We start from the raw sequence: 16,989 nt of genomic DNA, 5'->3' as shown, positions 1-16,989 counted from the left end.
ACCAGCTTCCTAGCAGAGATGGATCCGGCCCAGCATGCCACAGGCCTCGTCGCGGGCCATGCCGGCCCTGCTGACAAGCGCATCTACTAATGTGCCATATGGTTTTCAGGCCAGTCTCTTTGGAGAGGGGACCTGCCTGCTGTATCTGGGTAAGTCCTGGGTGTAGGGCCTCGGGGCCCCTCTTGTGCAGGACTTCAGGGGTCAGGCGGAAGTGGGTTTGGGAAGAAACTGGGTGGTTGATCCCCCTCGGAGGAAGCCCGGGTTGGCAGGTGAAAGGGGAAGAAGGGGCTAGAATGAGGTCCAAGCTTTTTTTTTTAATTATTTATTTTAGGGACCAGCAGTTAGTGTAATGGCTATGCTGCTAGACTCCCATGCAGTCGGCCACAGTTCGAGTCCCAGACCTGGCGGCTTAAACTCACGCTGGGTGCATGTGCTTGGGTGCCCAAGATCCTGAGAGGAGAATAAAGGAGAAGGGATTGTGATGTGGCCATTATTTCTCGCGAGAGAGAGAGAGAGAGAGAATGCGAGAAAGCAAGTGACCAGGTCCAGGACTCTAACCGTGGTCGGCCATGTGGGAGTGTCCAGCACCTTAACCACCACACCACCTGCTGGTCCCGAGGCTCAAGCTTCTTGTTGGGGGACCTGGCTCGAGGACCTGAGGATGGACACAGATACTGAGACCCAGAGTTTTCAGCCCCCGAGGGGGAGCCTGACCAAGAACATTAAATCCATTCCCTTCCCTTGCTCTAAAGGAAGGTTCCCGTAGGCCCCGGCAGGAGGCACACGGCAGACAGGCTACAGGCGCAGATTCTGGCAGACAAGGTTGGGCAGTCTGGGAGGGGGAAGAGGGCCACTAGGGGAAGAAGGGGGCAGGCAGAAGGGACTCTGGGGAGGGAGGCTGGGGAAGGAAGGGGATGAAGCAGGAAGATGGTTCAAAGGCCGGTGGTGTCAGGGAACTCTCTTCCTCCTGCTGTCCCCTACAGCTGAGCTACAGCCCCTGCTCTCCAATCCCCCCAAGCAGAACCTGCTCATTCAGCCTCTGGTCCTCCCTTCCTGGCACTTTGTGTGGCCCAAGGCCACCACCTTGCCCCCCACCCCCCGGCCCCCAAGAGTCTCCTGGGTCCTGAGAGGCCCATGCTAGGAGGAGGCAGACTTCACAGGGTGGCTGGGGACCCCCTGGTCAGCTGGCTACAGATGCCCCAGGAGGCAGCAGGGATGTCCGTGGATTGCAGGGGCCTGCACGAGTGGGGCCTTAAAGGCCGTGCGGCCCCTGGCTCAGGACCCAGGTGAGTAGAGGGCACAGGGCTGGCTCCCCAGCCTGCCTCCTGCAGCCACCAAGAACCTAGACACCCCACCTGCACTCTGGCTTCCCACTTCCTGTGTGCATCTCCACCCCGAGAACATGGTGGAGTGCCCCCTTCACCTGGAGGGTCGAGACTGCTATGTGCGGCCAAGCCCCACCAGTTCTGCCTGTCCACAGGGCTCACCTGCACAGCAGGGTTGTGGGCAGCTCCCCACACGCTCCCACTGCCACCCAGTCTCCAGGACTCTCCCCGTAGTGGTGCTTGCCTGGCTGTTTGCTTCTAGGGGACACAGCTGGGGGAAGTTACTCTCTGGGCATGCGTTCTGCTCCAGGCCACGGAAGGCTGGACCTGCATGACTGGAATGGAACCAAGGAGAAGAGTGGAGGGCATTCTCCTTGGTATGGGTCCCCCCACGTGGTCTTTGACCTGGGATCCCCTAGGGACAGCAATGACCGCGACTCCCGCTCGTCGAACTGATTGACTCAACACGTATTTATGGAGGCCTACGTATCGGCCCCAGCAAACAGCGAGCATTCGGGAGTCCTGAAGGCTAGGCCGGACCCTAGACCAGGGTGCAGAATGCAGGGGAAAGTGCCCGGGGTCGGGGTGGGAAGGAGGAGGGTGCTCAGGCTCAGCGAGGGAGGAGCTCTTTTACAGTGGCAGCTGGAATGAGGCGGTTTGAGTTGAGCCCCGACATCAGTACCTGCGAAAGTGTACTGGACCCCACGGAGAGCACTGGGTCTAGCCCATTCTTTGGGTCCCGGATCCACCTGCCACATACCACATCCAGTCCCGAGGTACACAGTGACCAGAACTGAACCTTTGCCCACACAGGGCTAGAGTCCAGCTTCCCACCTGTACATGGGACTACAAGCTCCAGGAGGATCCCGTGAGCAGGGGCGCTCTCTGGAAGGGGCCATGCGGGGAGGCGCCCATGGCAAGTCTGGGTGCAGCCCAGCCTCTGCCCTGTGCCCGTGTCCCACGGCGGAGCTGGAGCAGACCCTGGCTGCCGTGACCCACCACTACCTGGGGCTTCTGGCAGCAGTTCAGTCCTATAGCCCCCTCCTGGCAGCTGTCTGGCCCACACTAAGGGCCCTCCTGCCCAAGAGGGTGAAGGAGGCCCTGGTTCCAGAACACAGGCAGGCAGAAGACACACCCCTGCTGGGGCCTTGCAGGGAATGGGCCAAGTCCCTGCAACTCCAGAGTCCTCAGGAGAGCGGCTGTGCGCCAGCACCCAGCACCCAGCACCCTGCTCCTAGTCCACTGTTTCTGTGGGCCTCCAGTTCCTTTCTCCAGACTTCCCAAGTTTCTCTGTGACTACAGGGAGCCGACGGAAACACTGCCGTGCTGTGGGTTATTCTGGGCAAGGGAGGTGGGAATCCTGAACCAAGGTCAACCGCTCCCAGGACTGCAGACTCCTGGGTCGGTGTACCACCCAACCTGGGCCTGCTGGAGCAGATCGGTCTGCCAGCGAAAGTCCTCGAGAGCAGACACTCCTGCCTGTTGCTGACCAGCTGTGTCCAGGCAAGGCCCCTCCCACTCTGCACCTTCTCATCCAGTGAGGCTGGGTGGGCTGAGGGGCTCCCAGTTTGGATTAAAATCTTTTAATTCTTAGCTCCCTCTAAGGACAAATGCTAAATGCCCCTGCAGAGTCAAGTTGGCCAAGGATCTTTGGTCAGAAAAATCGTCACGTACAAAATCTGAGGGTGGATGATTCATTCACGGGCGGTGAAGGCTTCAGCTGGACAGTGTGGCCGCATCAGCACCAGGGCCTGCAGCGCTGGGTGACCACATCTCTCTGGGGGGTGACAGATGACCAAACTGGACCCTGTTTCCTGAGCCTAGACCAATGCAGGACAGCCACCCTAAGAGAACCCTGCACACTCAGGGGCTGGCTGCTGCCCAGGGCTCCCTCGACAGAGGACCACTCACAGCTGGGACTCCGGAAGCCCCCAGAGCGTTCTTTCCTGCCCTGGCCACCGTCTCCTAAGGGACTGTGCCAGGCCCCAGGTCTCTGCCTCCCTTGCTGCACATCCCTTTACTTGAAGCACAGCATGGACACTCCCGTGCCAAGTCCCTGCTACCGTGCAAACTCCACAAGCTATGAATCCCTAACACCCAGAGGCAAATGTGCTTTGCTGGGTGGAAGCAGCCCAGGAGGTTCAGAAGGGCATCTGGCGAAGGCCACTAATCCAGGGACCGGGTTGTTAGAATGGGAGGGCCCTGGCCAGGCAGAGGGAGCAGGGGTGGCCACTGGAGACCAGCCATGTGCACATGGAACCTGAAGGGTCAATAGAATAAGTTACTGGACACATCAGTGTAAGAGACAGAAAACCCCAGATGTGACCTTCAGTTCTGCCAACGTCATATAAAAAACCAAGGGGAAGGCCAGCCCCGTGGCCTTATGGCTAAGGGAACCAGATCCCACATAGACAACTGCAATTCAAATCCTAGCCCTGGACACTTGGAAAACATGCCAGGAACATATGTATGCATGCCCAAATTCTGATGGGATGGAGAAATGGAGAAAGGATTGCAGTATGGCCCCACCCCACTGCAGGGTGCCTTCTTTCTGCCTGGCAAGTGCAATGAATAAAAGGGGGTAGGTTGGGGCCCTCTCTCCTCTAAAAGCCTACAGTCCTCCTCCTGCTGGGCCTAGTTAGCCAACAAGACCTCATCTCGTGGGATGGAGAGACGACAGCCCCATGAACTCCTACGAGCAGAGCAGGTGGTAGCAGTTCCTGCCAGTCACCACAGAAGATTTAACAAGTAAAAACCTGCAAACTCTTTATTAAATTCTCCCATTTCATCTGTACAGAAAAAAAATGCACATTATGTTCAGAATCTCAGTAACATCTCAAAATTACACAGCATGAACATGTAAAAACAAAGAACTGCCAGGATTTTATACATAGAAAGGAAACCCATTTACAAAAGAGGCTTGTTAATTGTACTTTTCTATTTGGAAAAAAAAAAGAAAAAGAAAAAAAAAGTAAAAAAGAAAGAAAAGAAAGTTAAAGGCCTAAGATCTCACACAGCATTTGCTAGACAGTCTGTTTTCCCATGTGGACGGACTTGGGAACCTTGTCCTGGAGGTGCTCAGAGCCTGCCTGCTGCTCCCGTCCTGTCGGCCCCTCTCTCCAAGGCACTGCAACCTGCCCTGGGAACCTGCTCCAACATTGTGGCTCAGGGGCTGACAAGCCCTGCTGGCTCTGGGTTGATGTCAATTCCATGTTGGGGAAGGCAAACACCACTGGCTTCCTCACCCAGGCTCATTCTCTACTACAGAGCCCAGGGTCCTACCTGTGTGTCCTGCTGGCCTATGAGAAGAGGGGAAGCCACTGTCAGGATCCTGTCACCACCAGCCTGACAGCCCCGTCTTTGTGCTCCAGGTGACAGAGTCCCTGGGTCCCTACAGTGATCTTACCACAGAGCTTGGAGAATCTGTCCCCTTGAAGATTTAGCCTGGGTTTGCTAATGACTTATCTGGGCAGGAAAGGTGACTTGGCCACAAACTCGACTATCTAACATGTGACCCTGGTCCTGGTCCTCGTGAAGGGAGGGCTGAGGAGGAGTGTGGCTGGAGGAGTTGGTAAACCAAGACAGATGGGAGACAGGGCAGGCCAGAACACCAGGTGTGACCCTAGGCCCACTGGTGCAGGTGAATCAGAAGTGTCTCCAGGGACCAGCTGTTAACGTAATGGCTATGTCTCTGGACTCCCATGTAGTCAACTGCAGTTCGAGTCCCGGACCTGGTGGCTTAAACTCACACCAGGCGCGTGTGCATGCGTGCCCAAGATCCCGAGAGGAGAATGGAGAAGGGATTGCAGTGTGGCCATCCCCCCTGGGGGATGATTTCTTGCTTTCTGTCTCTCTGGCGAGCGCATGCGCCCTATAGCAAAAACCTTTCCAAAAAAAAGTGTCTCCAAAGGCCTGGGAAAAACTCATGACACTAAAATGCATTTCCTAAAACCACTGTGTGCTGCCTGAACAGTGGGAAATGAAAGGAGCATTCTGATTGCTGAGTTTTTTTTTTTTTTTTTTTTTTCAAATTCCTAAGAAGCTGAAATAGAAGTAACCTAATAAAACGCACAGGACTCATAAAGCCACGGGTTTTTCTTTTGGTTCAACTGTCAAAATTCATGTTGAACGTGCCAGGCTGAGTTGGCTGACTTCTAGTCCAGCTTCCACCTCCACAGCTTATTTAGAGTAAGTTACATGTGGAGAATTTATTTTTGTAAAAGGGAATGAACAGAAAGGAATGGACTTTCCGGGACCAGCAGATGGCATAATGGTTACATCACTGGACTCCTACACAGTGGACCACAGTTCAAGTCCTGGATCTGACGGCTTAAACTCGCACCAGGTGCATGTGTGTGCATGTCCAAAATCCTGAGAGGAGAATGGAGCTGGGATTGTGACCTGGCCATCCCCCTGGGGAGTGATTTCTCGCTTTCTGTCTCTCTCTGGTGAGCATACACACCCTGTAGCAAAAATCTCTCTTAAAAAAAAAGGAATTTGCCTTTCCTCAGAAGAACCTGAGGCCAGCTAAGGAAGGAGGCCCCATGGCACAACCTAACCCTCCCTGGATGCCCCTGTCCCGGAGAGATCTGTGGGACAGAGTTCGTACCATAAGCCTCATGTTGTGGGAAGGGAGAGATTTCCAGAAGCCACACTGATATGGAAGAGTGAATCCCTCTGGGAAGGTCAGGGAAGTTGCCAGTTCGTCTGCTAAAACATAAAAGCAGGTGTCTTCGTCACTGGATTCTTGTATTAGCTGACCTCAGGAAGTAAGGAGAAAGGAGAGTGGACGGCAACTTCCCACTGTACCTTCTGGGAAAGCAGTCTGTCTCTCAACCCTCCCACCCCACCCGCCTCACGCTGGCTGAGCCACTCCCCGCGCCCCAGCAGAGCAAACACCAGATGAGACAGAGGGTTCGAGTCAACACTGCTCGCTAAATACTAGTTCATCGGCAACCCCAGGAGGCCTCAGCTTCTCAGGATGCCTTGGCTCAGAACAAGCTGACCGGACCCATGGAACTGGGGCTGGGAGTCGCAGTCAGGGGGCCGCCAGGGAATGCAGAGGGCTTTCCCAGGAACAAACCCAAAGCTTGGTACGGCTGGCCCATCAGTGCGCTTGCCAGCAGACTTGTCTTGGGCGGCAGCAACAGTAGAGGGTCCAGGGGTGCAACAGAGGGACGGTCTCACCCGTGGCGCCCCCTTCCGTGGGAAGAGGCTGTCAGAGGGAGCAGGCTGCATGGATCTGTGCTCTCCTGTACTGGCTCCTCTGTCTTAGGAGCCCAGGGTCCTGGCATCCAGAGGATGGGGGACACTGCATCTGAGTCCCTGAGACACTAGCATGAGCTGGCAAGGTCAGATGACAGGGACCTGGCTGCTGTCATTTTCAGCAAGTGTCTCGGGCCGTGGCCTTGGCCAGACACCTGACTTGCTGATGACTCTTCTTACTGCAGTGGGCTAGACCCCAGGAGCAAGGTGCAGGCAAGTCTTTTGGCAGCTCCCACAGCTGGGTCATGATTCCATACTAGTTTTTGACTAGCTGATTTATACCCGCAACTGCCACTGCCGGGGAGGCCAGGAACCGGGGGTGCTCCAGAACCTGTTTCGTTATGCCAAATGAAGGACATGACGTGGCTGGGCTGCTGATCCAGACGATGCTGGCCCCACGGACAGATGAAGACTTGCCTAGGACCCTGCCCGGGACTCTCAAGAGCCCATCACAGGAAAGTACCTGAAGAATGGTCCAAGACTTGAAACGAGCAACCGAAGCTCCGGCCGGTAACCTTTCTATTCTGACCATTTCTAAAGATGACAAGTATTTCAAGAACCAAACTCTTCATCAAACTTCCAAATCTGCTGCAGAAAGCTCATGGGATTTTTCTCCATTCAGAAAGAACAGAAATCTGAGATGCACAGGGTGACGAGGACGTTTCTTACAGCCACCAGGAGGGAGACTGCAGAGACGGAGAACGGCACTCCTCACACGCCTGGTCCAAGGGCAAGCAGGACTCCTAACAGAGAAGTCCTACCAGACACGTCAGTCGGTCCTGCATTTAGAGGACATTCCCAGTCCTTAGGAACAAGTTTTGGCGGCCCCTTGCCCTGCCCCAGATGGGACTCTCTGGGCCAGCTCAGATCAGCCCAGAGGGGTGGAAGTAGGGGCGTGCTGCTCATACACCAAATGTTTCAAGTTTTGAGACTGAAGAATCCCAGGACACCTGCTGAGATCAGGCAGACCCGAGGAGCAAGGCTAAGGAAACCAAGCAGCATAGCAGCTTCCCTCGGTGCCCAGCACTCCTTGAGGAGCGGGTAACCGAGAGCTGCCTTCTAGAACCTACTGCCTCCAGGAAGGGAAGCAGAAAAGAAACAAAGAAAGGAAAGGAAGAAAACCACAGTATCCAAATCTACGTCAGTCGGGGTAGACGAGGAGGAACTGAATAGGCTGACCCACACATGGATACGCCGTGGACTGCACACACCCAGGGAAGACACGAAGCTCTGGTACCAGGCACGCAGTTCGGTGCACAGGCGACGCAGGGGCAGGAAGGGCGCCGGGGGCAGCCCTGGTCTGTGTGGACAGTTTTAGGCACGTGCTTTATAATACTTCATGGACATCTAAAGGTTAACAAAATATATATTATATAAATATATCTCCTACTGTACATGTTGCCCTCTCATATGACTTCATGCCCCACACTCGACCAGAAGAGTGCCAGGTTGGACTGCGATGCCCGGTCTCCTCCCCCTGATGCCCTGACCCTAGCCTCTCCACAATGGGGGAATGACGGAGGATGGCCAGCAACACTGCTTCTGTGAGCTCAGTTTCCAGAAAGGTTGATGATGACGAACAGCCATATGCAGCTAGCCAATGCCTACTCAGGTGGGTACACGCAGCAAATGGACAGAAAGAAAGGAAAAAAAAAAAACGGAGAAAATCCTCCATCTTTTAACGTAATAACTTTCCACCCTCTCCATGCGGAGGCGCAAAGGAGCTTGTCTGGGAAGTTTGCCTGGAGTGTGCAGGAAGGTCAGGTTGGACTAGCCACGCCCTGAGACCACGCTAAATCTCTGTAAGTTACTGTCTCTGACCTGTACGGTAGCCTGAAAGATAAAGCAGAGCTGGTTAAACCCCACTCTCCTTCCTGTCTCTGTCCTCCCCCGCAATCCCTGCCTCCTGTGAGGCAGGAGGGGCGGGGCAGAGCACTTCTGTGGCGACCCCCACTGCAGCAGGGCTAGCAGGGTGGCCCAGGCCAACGGAGACCTGCACTGTACCGGGAGAGGCAGGTCACTGGGATCCCACTGCCTGGGGACTACGAATCCAGCGTCTGAGTGTGGACTATCGAGCTGTCCAGGTTCACCAACTCCAGATTCCTCCCCCAACCCATGTGGCCTTGACCCAGGCTCACGTTTACATCGCTGAGGTGAAAACATCACGGGATACTCAAGGCCTTGGGGCCGAGACCAACAGTGGCTCATTCAAGGTGGGACTGGAAGGTATCACTGTTTCAGCTGAAGAAAACAGGACTCAGCAGGCTGGCTATAGGTTTCCCACTACCTGGTGACATCCATGGCCGGATGTGGCCAAAGACGCTTCCGAGTGGTGGACAAGACATCTCAGCGACAGCGAACTGGGTGGTGCGTTTCCCTCTAAGTCCTGCTTTCATTTACACAGTCACACAGAAGAAATAACCCCGTTGCCCAAATCAAGCTTGGAGATGTGTTACTATATACATTTTTTTCTTTCCTTAAAAATTTTTCTTTTTTTTTGTTTTTTTGTTTTGTTTTGTTGTTTTGTTTTTCTTAAAAAAAAAAAAAAGCCTTTGAGTTGCAGGTCAGGTGAGTTGGTTCTGGAAGTACTGGTAGTTCTGTTGGTATGAGACTTGTCTACGGGCAGGTAAACCCAAGTTTGCCGACAAAGGCGAGAACCAAAGCGGCCAGCTGCTGATGCTGCACAGGCGGCTGAGGAGGAGGACACCGTGGACATGGGCGAAGTCTGCATGGGACACTGCAGTGGGCACCTGCTGCTGCTCTAACACGGGCGTTGGTGGCACCTCTCGAAAGAGCGAGGTGAGTGGGTACACTATACAGGGCTGTACAAACTGGGCACGGACAGGTGGTTCCTCTGGTGGTGAAGGTGGCTCTACCTGTCCTTGAGCTCTCGTGTCACTCGCTTGGTGATACGTCCACACATCAGGCCAATCAGGAACAGTATACAGATGCTCCCGCTGATCACTGAGAGAATATAGTTCTTTGATGGGGATGTCATTACTTGCATGGCGAGATCAGAAAAGCCATCAGCCGGGGCCACCTGAAACGACACGCAATGTGATTCTTTCTGAGAGACCTGGGCTGGTGGCAGTGCTAGGTCTAACGTGTGCCCCTCGACTCCTAATTTAATTAATGTCTTTTATCTTGGGGAGGAAGGGAGGAGTAACTGAAAACTGACATAGAGCTCCAACCCTTTCCTGATCAGAAAACCGCGTTATGACTGTATGCCTGCACAAATTTAGAAATACAGCAAGGGGACTGGCAGTTAGCACAATGGCTATGTCGCTGGACTCCCATGTAGTCGACCCAGCTCGAGTCCCGGACCCGGTGGCTTAAACTCACACCGGGCGTGGGTGCGTGCGAGCCCAAGATCCCAAGAAGATAATGGGGGAGAAGGGATTGTGGTGTGGCCATCCCCCCAGGGGTGATTTCTTGCTTTCTGTTTCTCTGTCTCTTTCTGGCGAATGCACACGCCCTAAAGCAAAAACCTCTCTGAAAAAAAAAGAGAAATACAGCAAGATAAAAAGAGGTGCAGCCCCCGGAACTCCTGATGGTGATCACAATGGTTAATACATAACACCGAGGGCTGGACGATGGCAGGGCCTAGACAAAGGGCTCCACGTGCTTCCCTTGCTCAGTGCTCACCCCACTCCAAGCAGGCAGTCCCACTGCTCCCACACAGCAGATGAAGGCCCAGTGGCCTGGGGTGTGGGGGTTAAATGACTTGCACAAGGCCACTTGTTTTGATTTATGCTCTTCATTTTGTTTGCTGTGTTTTTAAACAATGCATTGGAAAGTTGGGATTGTGTAGTATGTTAATTCTACATCATCTTTCTTTTTTTCTTTTGAGAGGTTTTTGCTATAGGGCTTGTGCGCTCGCCAGACAGAGACAGAGAGACAGAAAGCGAGAAATCACCCCCCAGGGGGGATGGCCATGCTGCGATCCCTTCTCGTCCATTCTCCTCTTGGGATCTTGGGCATGCACGCACACGTGCCTGGTGTGTTTTACGTCACTGGGTCCAGGATGCGAACTGTGGTCGACTACATGGGAGTCCAGCGACATAGCCATTATGCTAACTGCTGGTCCCTTAATTCCACATCTTGATGAGAGATGGGATGTGGGGGTGGAAGGTAGGAAGAGGGTATTTCTGACAGGGTCTTGCAGTGTTGCAGTCCTTATGCCCCAGTCTCCCAGTGAGGGCCACAGGTGTGCACTGCTATTCCTGGCCTGTTTGGGTCAGGCCAGAACCCGAATCTGGGCCTCTCGTGCGGCCCCAGGCTCCTTGCAGCAGTGCCTTCCCGCTTGTGCCACTGTGACTGAGTTCGACTTTTTCACTTCTTGCCTCACAAGCATTCCTCATGGCGAAAACAACGTGCAATCATGACTTAAAATGATGGGGTATACTTAACCCCTCTCCAATTATGGATTTTACAGTTTAATTGGTTTTCATCCTCTTTTTTCCATTATTCTTTTTAAAAATTATTTTATTATTTTACTCATTATTATTAATTTTTAATTTGCTATGAGGCACATGCAGTCACCAGTGAGACAGAGAATGAAAGAAGGAAAGTGAAAAAGCAAGAAACCAGGTCCGGAACTTGAACTGTGATCAGCCATGTGGGAGTCTAGACCTTAACCACCATGCCACTTGCTGGCCCCTCCACTGCTTTCTCTAAAGGACCTCTCTGGTAGCCTGCTGTGGCAGAATCAGGACCAAGGAGTTTCCTAGTTGCACACGTACCTGCTCTTTTGAGTCTCAGGCAGGGAGGGGTCTGGCCCAGAAATGTCTGGGCTGCTTCTAGGCTCACCCCATGCACAAAGAACAGAGCAAGGAGATGTGAGCTTATGAGATTTGGGCACCAACATTTGCCAACACAAAACAAGCAGTGATGCACTATGAACTCTGAGAAGCGGCTGAGGAGCAGCAACCCACGAGGGAGGAACAGACTAGGGCAGCCCTCTCTGCTGCTTCATCTAGCTGAGGGCTTCAAAAATGTCTCCCTTGGGAGGAGGGGTTAGAGGAGCACTGCCTATTGTGACAAACAGAGTCCCTCCCTGCATTCCTCCTGGCCATTACCCTTGACCTTGAAGCACCTGGGTGACAGAAGAACTGGGCAAGAAGGAGGGGCGTTCCTGTGGCTCTCGATGTAAGGACATTGGGAATGTACAGCGCAGGCTGAGAAGCACTCTCTGCAGTCGGTTTCCTCCACCACAAAGTGGGAAGAGAAACATTCCGCGTGCCTCCTAGGACTTCAAGGTTCAAATGGGGTGCTATATTCCTCAGAGGTTTCATAAACCACAAGGCCACGCACACTTGAGAACTACTACTCTTCTCACGGAGGCCGAACTTTTGTAGGAAAAATCTCCCCAGCCCAAGTCTGACTGGGTACCACACACAGAGGCGCCAGCGTCCTACGGCTGCTCTTCTCCTATTCTGTGTGCTCCAGGCCATTTGGGTGCTGGTCTCCCATACACACTGTCTTCTGCCCAAATCACAAGACAGCTTTACAACAGGCAAAGCTCTATTTCTTTCCCTTGCCATGGGCAAGATGTCTCTTTTCTCTTTGGGTGCCTGACTTTTGGGTGAGGGGCTATGGCAACCGAGGGCAAAGCCTTGCAGACACAGGCCGATGTAAAGGCAGAGAGGCGCTCTAGGTTTGGGATGGCGAAGGAGCTTTAAAGGAGCACGTCTGCGAAAACGCTGCTAGGCCCCAGGAAGGACAGTGGAGACTCAGAGAGACGGTGGCTGTGCTAGGAGGGCCTCCTGGTCACTACCTTTGCTGCATAACTCCACATTTCAATCCGGTCGTTGAGGCGCTTTTTGCACTCCGGCTGTAACCTCACCCGCTTATCCTCCAGGGCCTCCATGAGGCAGGACATTTCTGTGGGAAGAAATGGTAAGAGGAGTCTGAAGCTCTACAGAACAGAGAGAGTTCTGTAAGGCTGGGAAGAAGGGCTGAAAAGGACACCCACCACCAGCTTCAGAGCTGCACACTCAAATCCATTCTATTCAAGATCTGCCATGAGAGGAATGACATTTAACTCCCAGGGCTGGCTGTGCAGTCTCTCTCCAAATCTCATCTGAACTGAGCAGGCACGGCTTGGAAACAGCTATTACCTCTGCCCTGGCTCCAGCCTCACATAGAACTCATCTGCTGAGCCGTCTGTGGCCACTGCGGAAGCTGATGAAGCTGTTTCATTTTGGGAAAGGGGAGAAGAGGGCTATGGTGATGACTTAACTTTCCAGTCCCTGATAAATAACACACTCTCCTCTTTCATCAGATCTCTTGCTCTGGTCATGGCCAGGTTGGTTCGACCCTGCAGGATAGTGCCTATGTTTGTTACGCACAAAGACCTCGTTTCAGTAACAGGTCTCCAGGGGATGCTGTCTACGGCTGGGGCTGTGGCTACAGAACAGGGCAGCTACTGCTGGTGGTTAAGGGGGGTCTTTGCCCCTCCCAATATAGCTTGGGCAGGGTCAGAGTGACACAGTGACTTACGACGCCCTCGTCCAGGGGTGATGGCTGCACAGTGGTGTTTAATGTCCAGGGCACAGGCTGTGTGAAGAACTGGGTCCACAAAGATGTCAGCTTTGCTTTCCTTCAGCATGTTCAGCACTTCCTGGAAAGAAAAGGTGATTATGTAGAGAGCTTGTGTAGACGAAGTAAATCAGTTCTGTTGTCTGTAATTACTTTGTACACAAATAAGTCAAGGAGGGAGGGTTGAGAGTTAGCCCAGAGACTACTCTGGGATCCACAGCAATCTGGTAATAATAGACAGAATGTAGATTTTCTGGCATCCAATTTCATTCAATACTACTTCTTAGGGATCTAGCTTTTTCTTTTTCTTTTTTTTTTTCCCGAGAGATTTTTGCTATAGGATACATGTGCTTGCCTGAGAAACAGAAAGAGAGATAGAAAGTGAGAAATCACTCCCCGGGGGATGGTCACACCACAATCCCTTCTCCTCCACTCTCCTCTCGGGATCTTGGGCACGCACAGACATGTGCCCGGTGTGAGTTTTAAGTTGCCAGGTCCAGGACTAGACCCATGGTTGACTGCATTGGGGTCCAGTGACATAACCATTACACCATCTGCAGGTCTCCCTCTCTTAGGGATCTAGTGTATGCAAAGGTACATGCAAAAGCAAGCAGGGGACTATAAGTACTTATAAGTCAGATTTGGGTTTTTGGCATTCTGGTATGCCATACTATTTTTCCGTTTTTCTTTTAATTGCCAGGGGGCATGTGCACATGTGACTGCAAGAGAGAACACCTCCCAAGAGAGGATGGCCATGCCTCATCCTTTCCCTCCATTTCTCCATCCTATCAGGATTTTGGTGCACACATGCGCATGTCCCTGACACATTTTTCTTTTCTTCTTCTTCTTTTCAACAGAGGAAGAGCAGGTTTTACTTAACAACCAAGTAACATTAAGAATCTCAGATTAGAAAGCAACCAGGTGTTGGGGCCAGCAGGTGGCATGTGGTTAAGGGCGCTGGACTCCCACACAGCTGACCACGGTTTGAGTCCCAGACCTGGTGACTAGCTCTCTCGCCCCTCCCCCTTTCCCCCCACTCTCTTGCTCTGTCCCTCTCTGGTCAAATTAAAATAAACTATGTGGGAGTCCAGCAATGTAACCATTAGGCCACCTGCTAGTCCCAACATTATTTTAAGAACTCTGGAAAAAATGTGAAATCTGAAACTCAGAGTAATATGCTCTATTAGTATTTCCAATCAAATAATGGTATATTTATTACATGATACTCCACTTTGCCTCCATCATCCTCAAAAGACAAAAAAAAGAACAGAATATAACTTCTGCTGCTTGTTTGAATATGCTCTGAAGAAGGGAAACTCTACCATCTCTCTCTCTCTCTCTCTTTTTTTTTTTTTAAGAGGTTTTTGCTAGAGGGTGTGTGTGCTCGCCAGAAAGAGAGACAGAAAGCAAGAAATCATCCCCCGGGGGGATGGCCACACTGCAATCCCTTCTCCTCCACTCTCCTCTCGGGATCTTGGGCACACACGCACATGCCTAGTTTGAGTTCAAGTCACAGGGTTTAGTACTTGAATCACGGTTGACTACATGGGAGTCCAGTGACACAGTCATTACGCCAACTGCTGGTCCCAATCATCTAATTTTTTAATACTGCAAGATAATGTATGCTTAGCAGTGGTATTTTGGAAAATTTTGTTTTATGTGATGTTTCTGAAATGAACCATATTTTAAATTTCACTGATATTTTTGAATGTGCAGTTCTGACCCACTGGTGTAGACACTGCTTCAGTGCTGCACTCACAGTGCCTGTAACCTATGGTCTAGTCGCAGGGATGAGACATATTCACAAGTGATGGAGACACATGAAAAAATATTCCAGTGACAGTAAACCACGACTGAGTGAACAAAACAGACACCACCAGTCTTCCAATGTGGTGTTCTTTGCTGAAAACGGCACATAGGGTCTTATCCCTAAAGGACTGTTGCACACTGCACGCGTGCTTTGAAAATCCATGTTGTGCTCCATGAAGATGCACAGCAATTAAGCATACATGAAGGATAAATAAAACAAAATAGAAAAAAGGAGAAAAAGAGTGTTAGAGTTATGGGAGATTAATGGTAAAGGAAAAATGATAGGGCTTGGTAAGGAGGCCCAGCACAGAATGTGGGCAGGAAGGTTCGGTTCTGGTCTTGCTGGTCAGGTGTGCAGACTGTGCAGCAGCACAAGGATGAGAAAGCGAGGAACTGGCGATGTTACCTTCTTACATATTTCTGTCTTAATCTTGAGCAGGTTGACTTTGAGGCACTCCTCCACTTGGCCTGTCTGCTCCTGGGCCGCTGCCTCCTCAGCACACAGATTGGAGATCTGTTCAAGACACACAAAAACCTTGAGTAGCCCCTGAGCACAGACACAAGCAAACTTTCAAAAGCAGCTGAGTTGGGTGATTTCGAGCAGTGTTTGTGCTCCCTCCCTGCTGGCCCACTGCTACTGCAGGGCGAGGGGAAATGCCACCACCAGAAACTGGGGTCCTGCATATGTGGACCGGGTGACCCTCCTACATGCCCAGCAGGCATCTCCAACAGCTTCCCGGTGATTTCACGTCCCTCCTACACTGGGTGTGAGGCTCCACTGTCCTCTGCATGAACAGCACGCAGAGCTGGGGACCACCACAGTGACCAGCGCGCAGAGCTGGGGACCAGCAAGTACACCCTCTTTATGCTGCCAACCCGGAGAGTGGAGCCAGACTGTCCCAGGACTTGTCATGAAGACTACTCCCTGATGTCGCAGAAGGAAGGTTACCTGGCCAAGTGAGGTCCTAAAAGCAAATGCTGAACGTTTATAGAGGTCCAGGGTCAACCCAGCCTCACAACTTGAGCACACACACACGAAGGAGTTCTGAAACTCAGCCCCTAACAGAGATAAAACCTCTAACTTCCTTGGACATTTTTATAAGTATGCGTTTTTGGAATACTGGTAGCTGTGATGATCTCCTAAAATTGATGTGTGTTGAACATGGTTCTCTGTGTGACCTTTTCTAGCTAGGAAGTCAAGTAATTTCCAAGGACAGGCACTTCTTTAGGGTTCTTGTGGAGGCACTTTTATGTTTCTGGCAAGTCTTGCAGTGTTCAAAGTCATAGAAAATGAGAAGGGGGGCTGGCAGGTGGTGTGGTGGTTAAGGGTGCTGGACTCCCACACGGGCAACCACAGTTCAAATCTCGGACCTGGCAGCTTGCTTTCTCACTTTCCTTCTCTCTCGCTTGCTCTCCCTCTGCCCCTCTCTGGTTGGTCAAACTAAAAAATACGTAAATAAATAAATAAAGTTAAATAAAATAATTCTTTAAAAAAAAAAAAAGGAAATGAGAAGGGAAGCACAAATTACATGGAGATAGGTATAATACAAGAGCACTCTTGATCAACAGAGAAATACGAAACTAGCACTGTAAGTGACAGGACTATGGCCCTGACGCAGTTTTCTTTTCTTTTCTTCTTTTTTTTTTTTTTGGAGAGGTTTTTGCTTTAGGGCGCGTGTGCTCTCCAGAAAGACAGAGAGAGACAGAGAGATAAAAAGCGAGAAATCACCCCCACAAGGGGGATGGCCGCGCCGCAATCCCTTCTCCTTCATTGTCTTCTCAGGATCTTGGGCACACATGCACACGTACCTGGCGTGAGTTTAAGCCACTGGGTCCAGGACTCGAACTGCGGTCAGCTACACGGGAGTTCAGTGACACAGCCATTACGCTGCTAGTCCCTCTTTTTTTTTAAAGAGAAATTTTTGCTGGGACCAGCAGGTGGCATGGTGGTTAAGGTGCTGGACACTCCCTCATGGCTGACCATGGTTCGAGTCCCGGACCTGGTGGCCTGCCTTCTCACTTTCCCTCCCTCTCTTTCTTTTTTTTTTTT

At 51.9% G+C, this 16,989-nt stretch overlaps 1 protein-coding gene across 1 annotated transcript in view; it reads right to left on the bottom strand.

Annotated features, from left to right (window-relative positions):
- Positions 1 to 6,040: 6,040 nt before the first annotated feature.
- GLG1 (golgi glycoprotein 1) overlaps positions 6,041 to 16,989 on the bottom strand; it is a gene marked incomplete at its 5' end in the record, with an annotated part of 140,303 nt that continues 129,354 nt past the window's right edge. Inside the window, 4 exon segments of the mRNA XM_006152644.3 lie at positions 6,041 to 9,630; positions 12,367 to 12,473; positions 13,092 to 13,212; positions 15,346 to 15,453. Coding sequence (XP_006152706.2) covers positions 9,463 to 9,630; positions 12,367 to 12,473; positions 13,092 to 13,212; positions 15,346 to 15,453 — 504 coding nt within the window.

The sequence above is a fragment of the Tupaia chinensis genome, unplaced genomic scaffold, assembly GCF_000334495.1.
Source record: "Tupaia chinensis unplaced genomic scaffold, TupChi_1.0 Scaffold000355_1, whole genome shotgun sequence".
NCBI classification, from domain to species: domain Eukaryota; kingdom Metazoa; phylum Chordata; class Mammalia; order Scandentia; family Tupaiidae; genus Tupaia; species Tupaia belangeri.
Note: the sequence above shows the minus strand (reverse complement) of the source record. Positions and strands in the feature narration are given on the sequence as shown.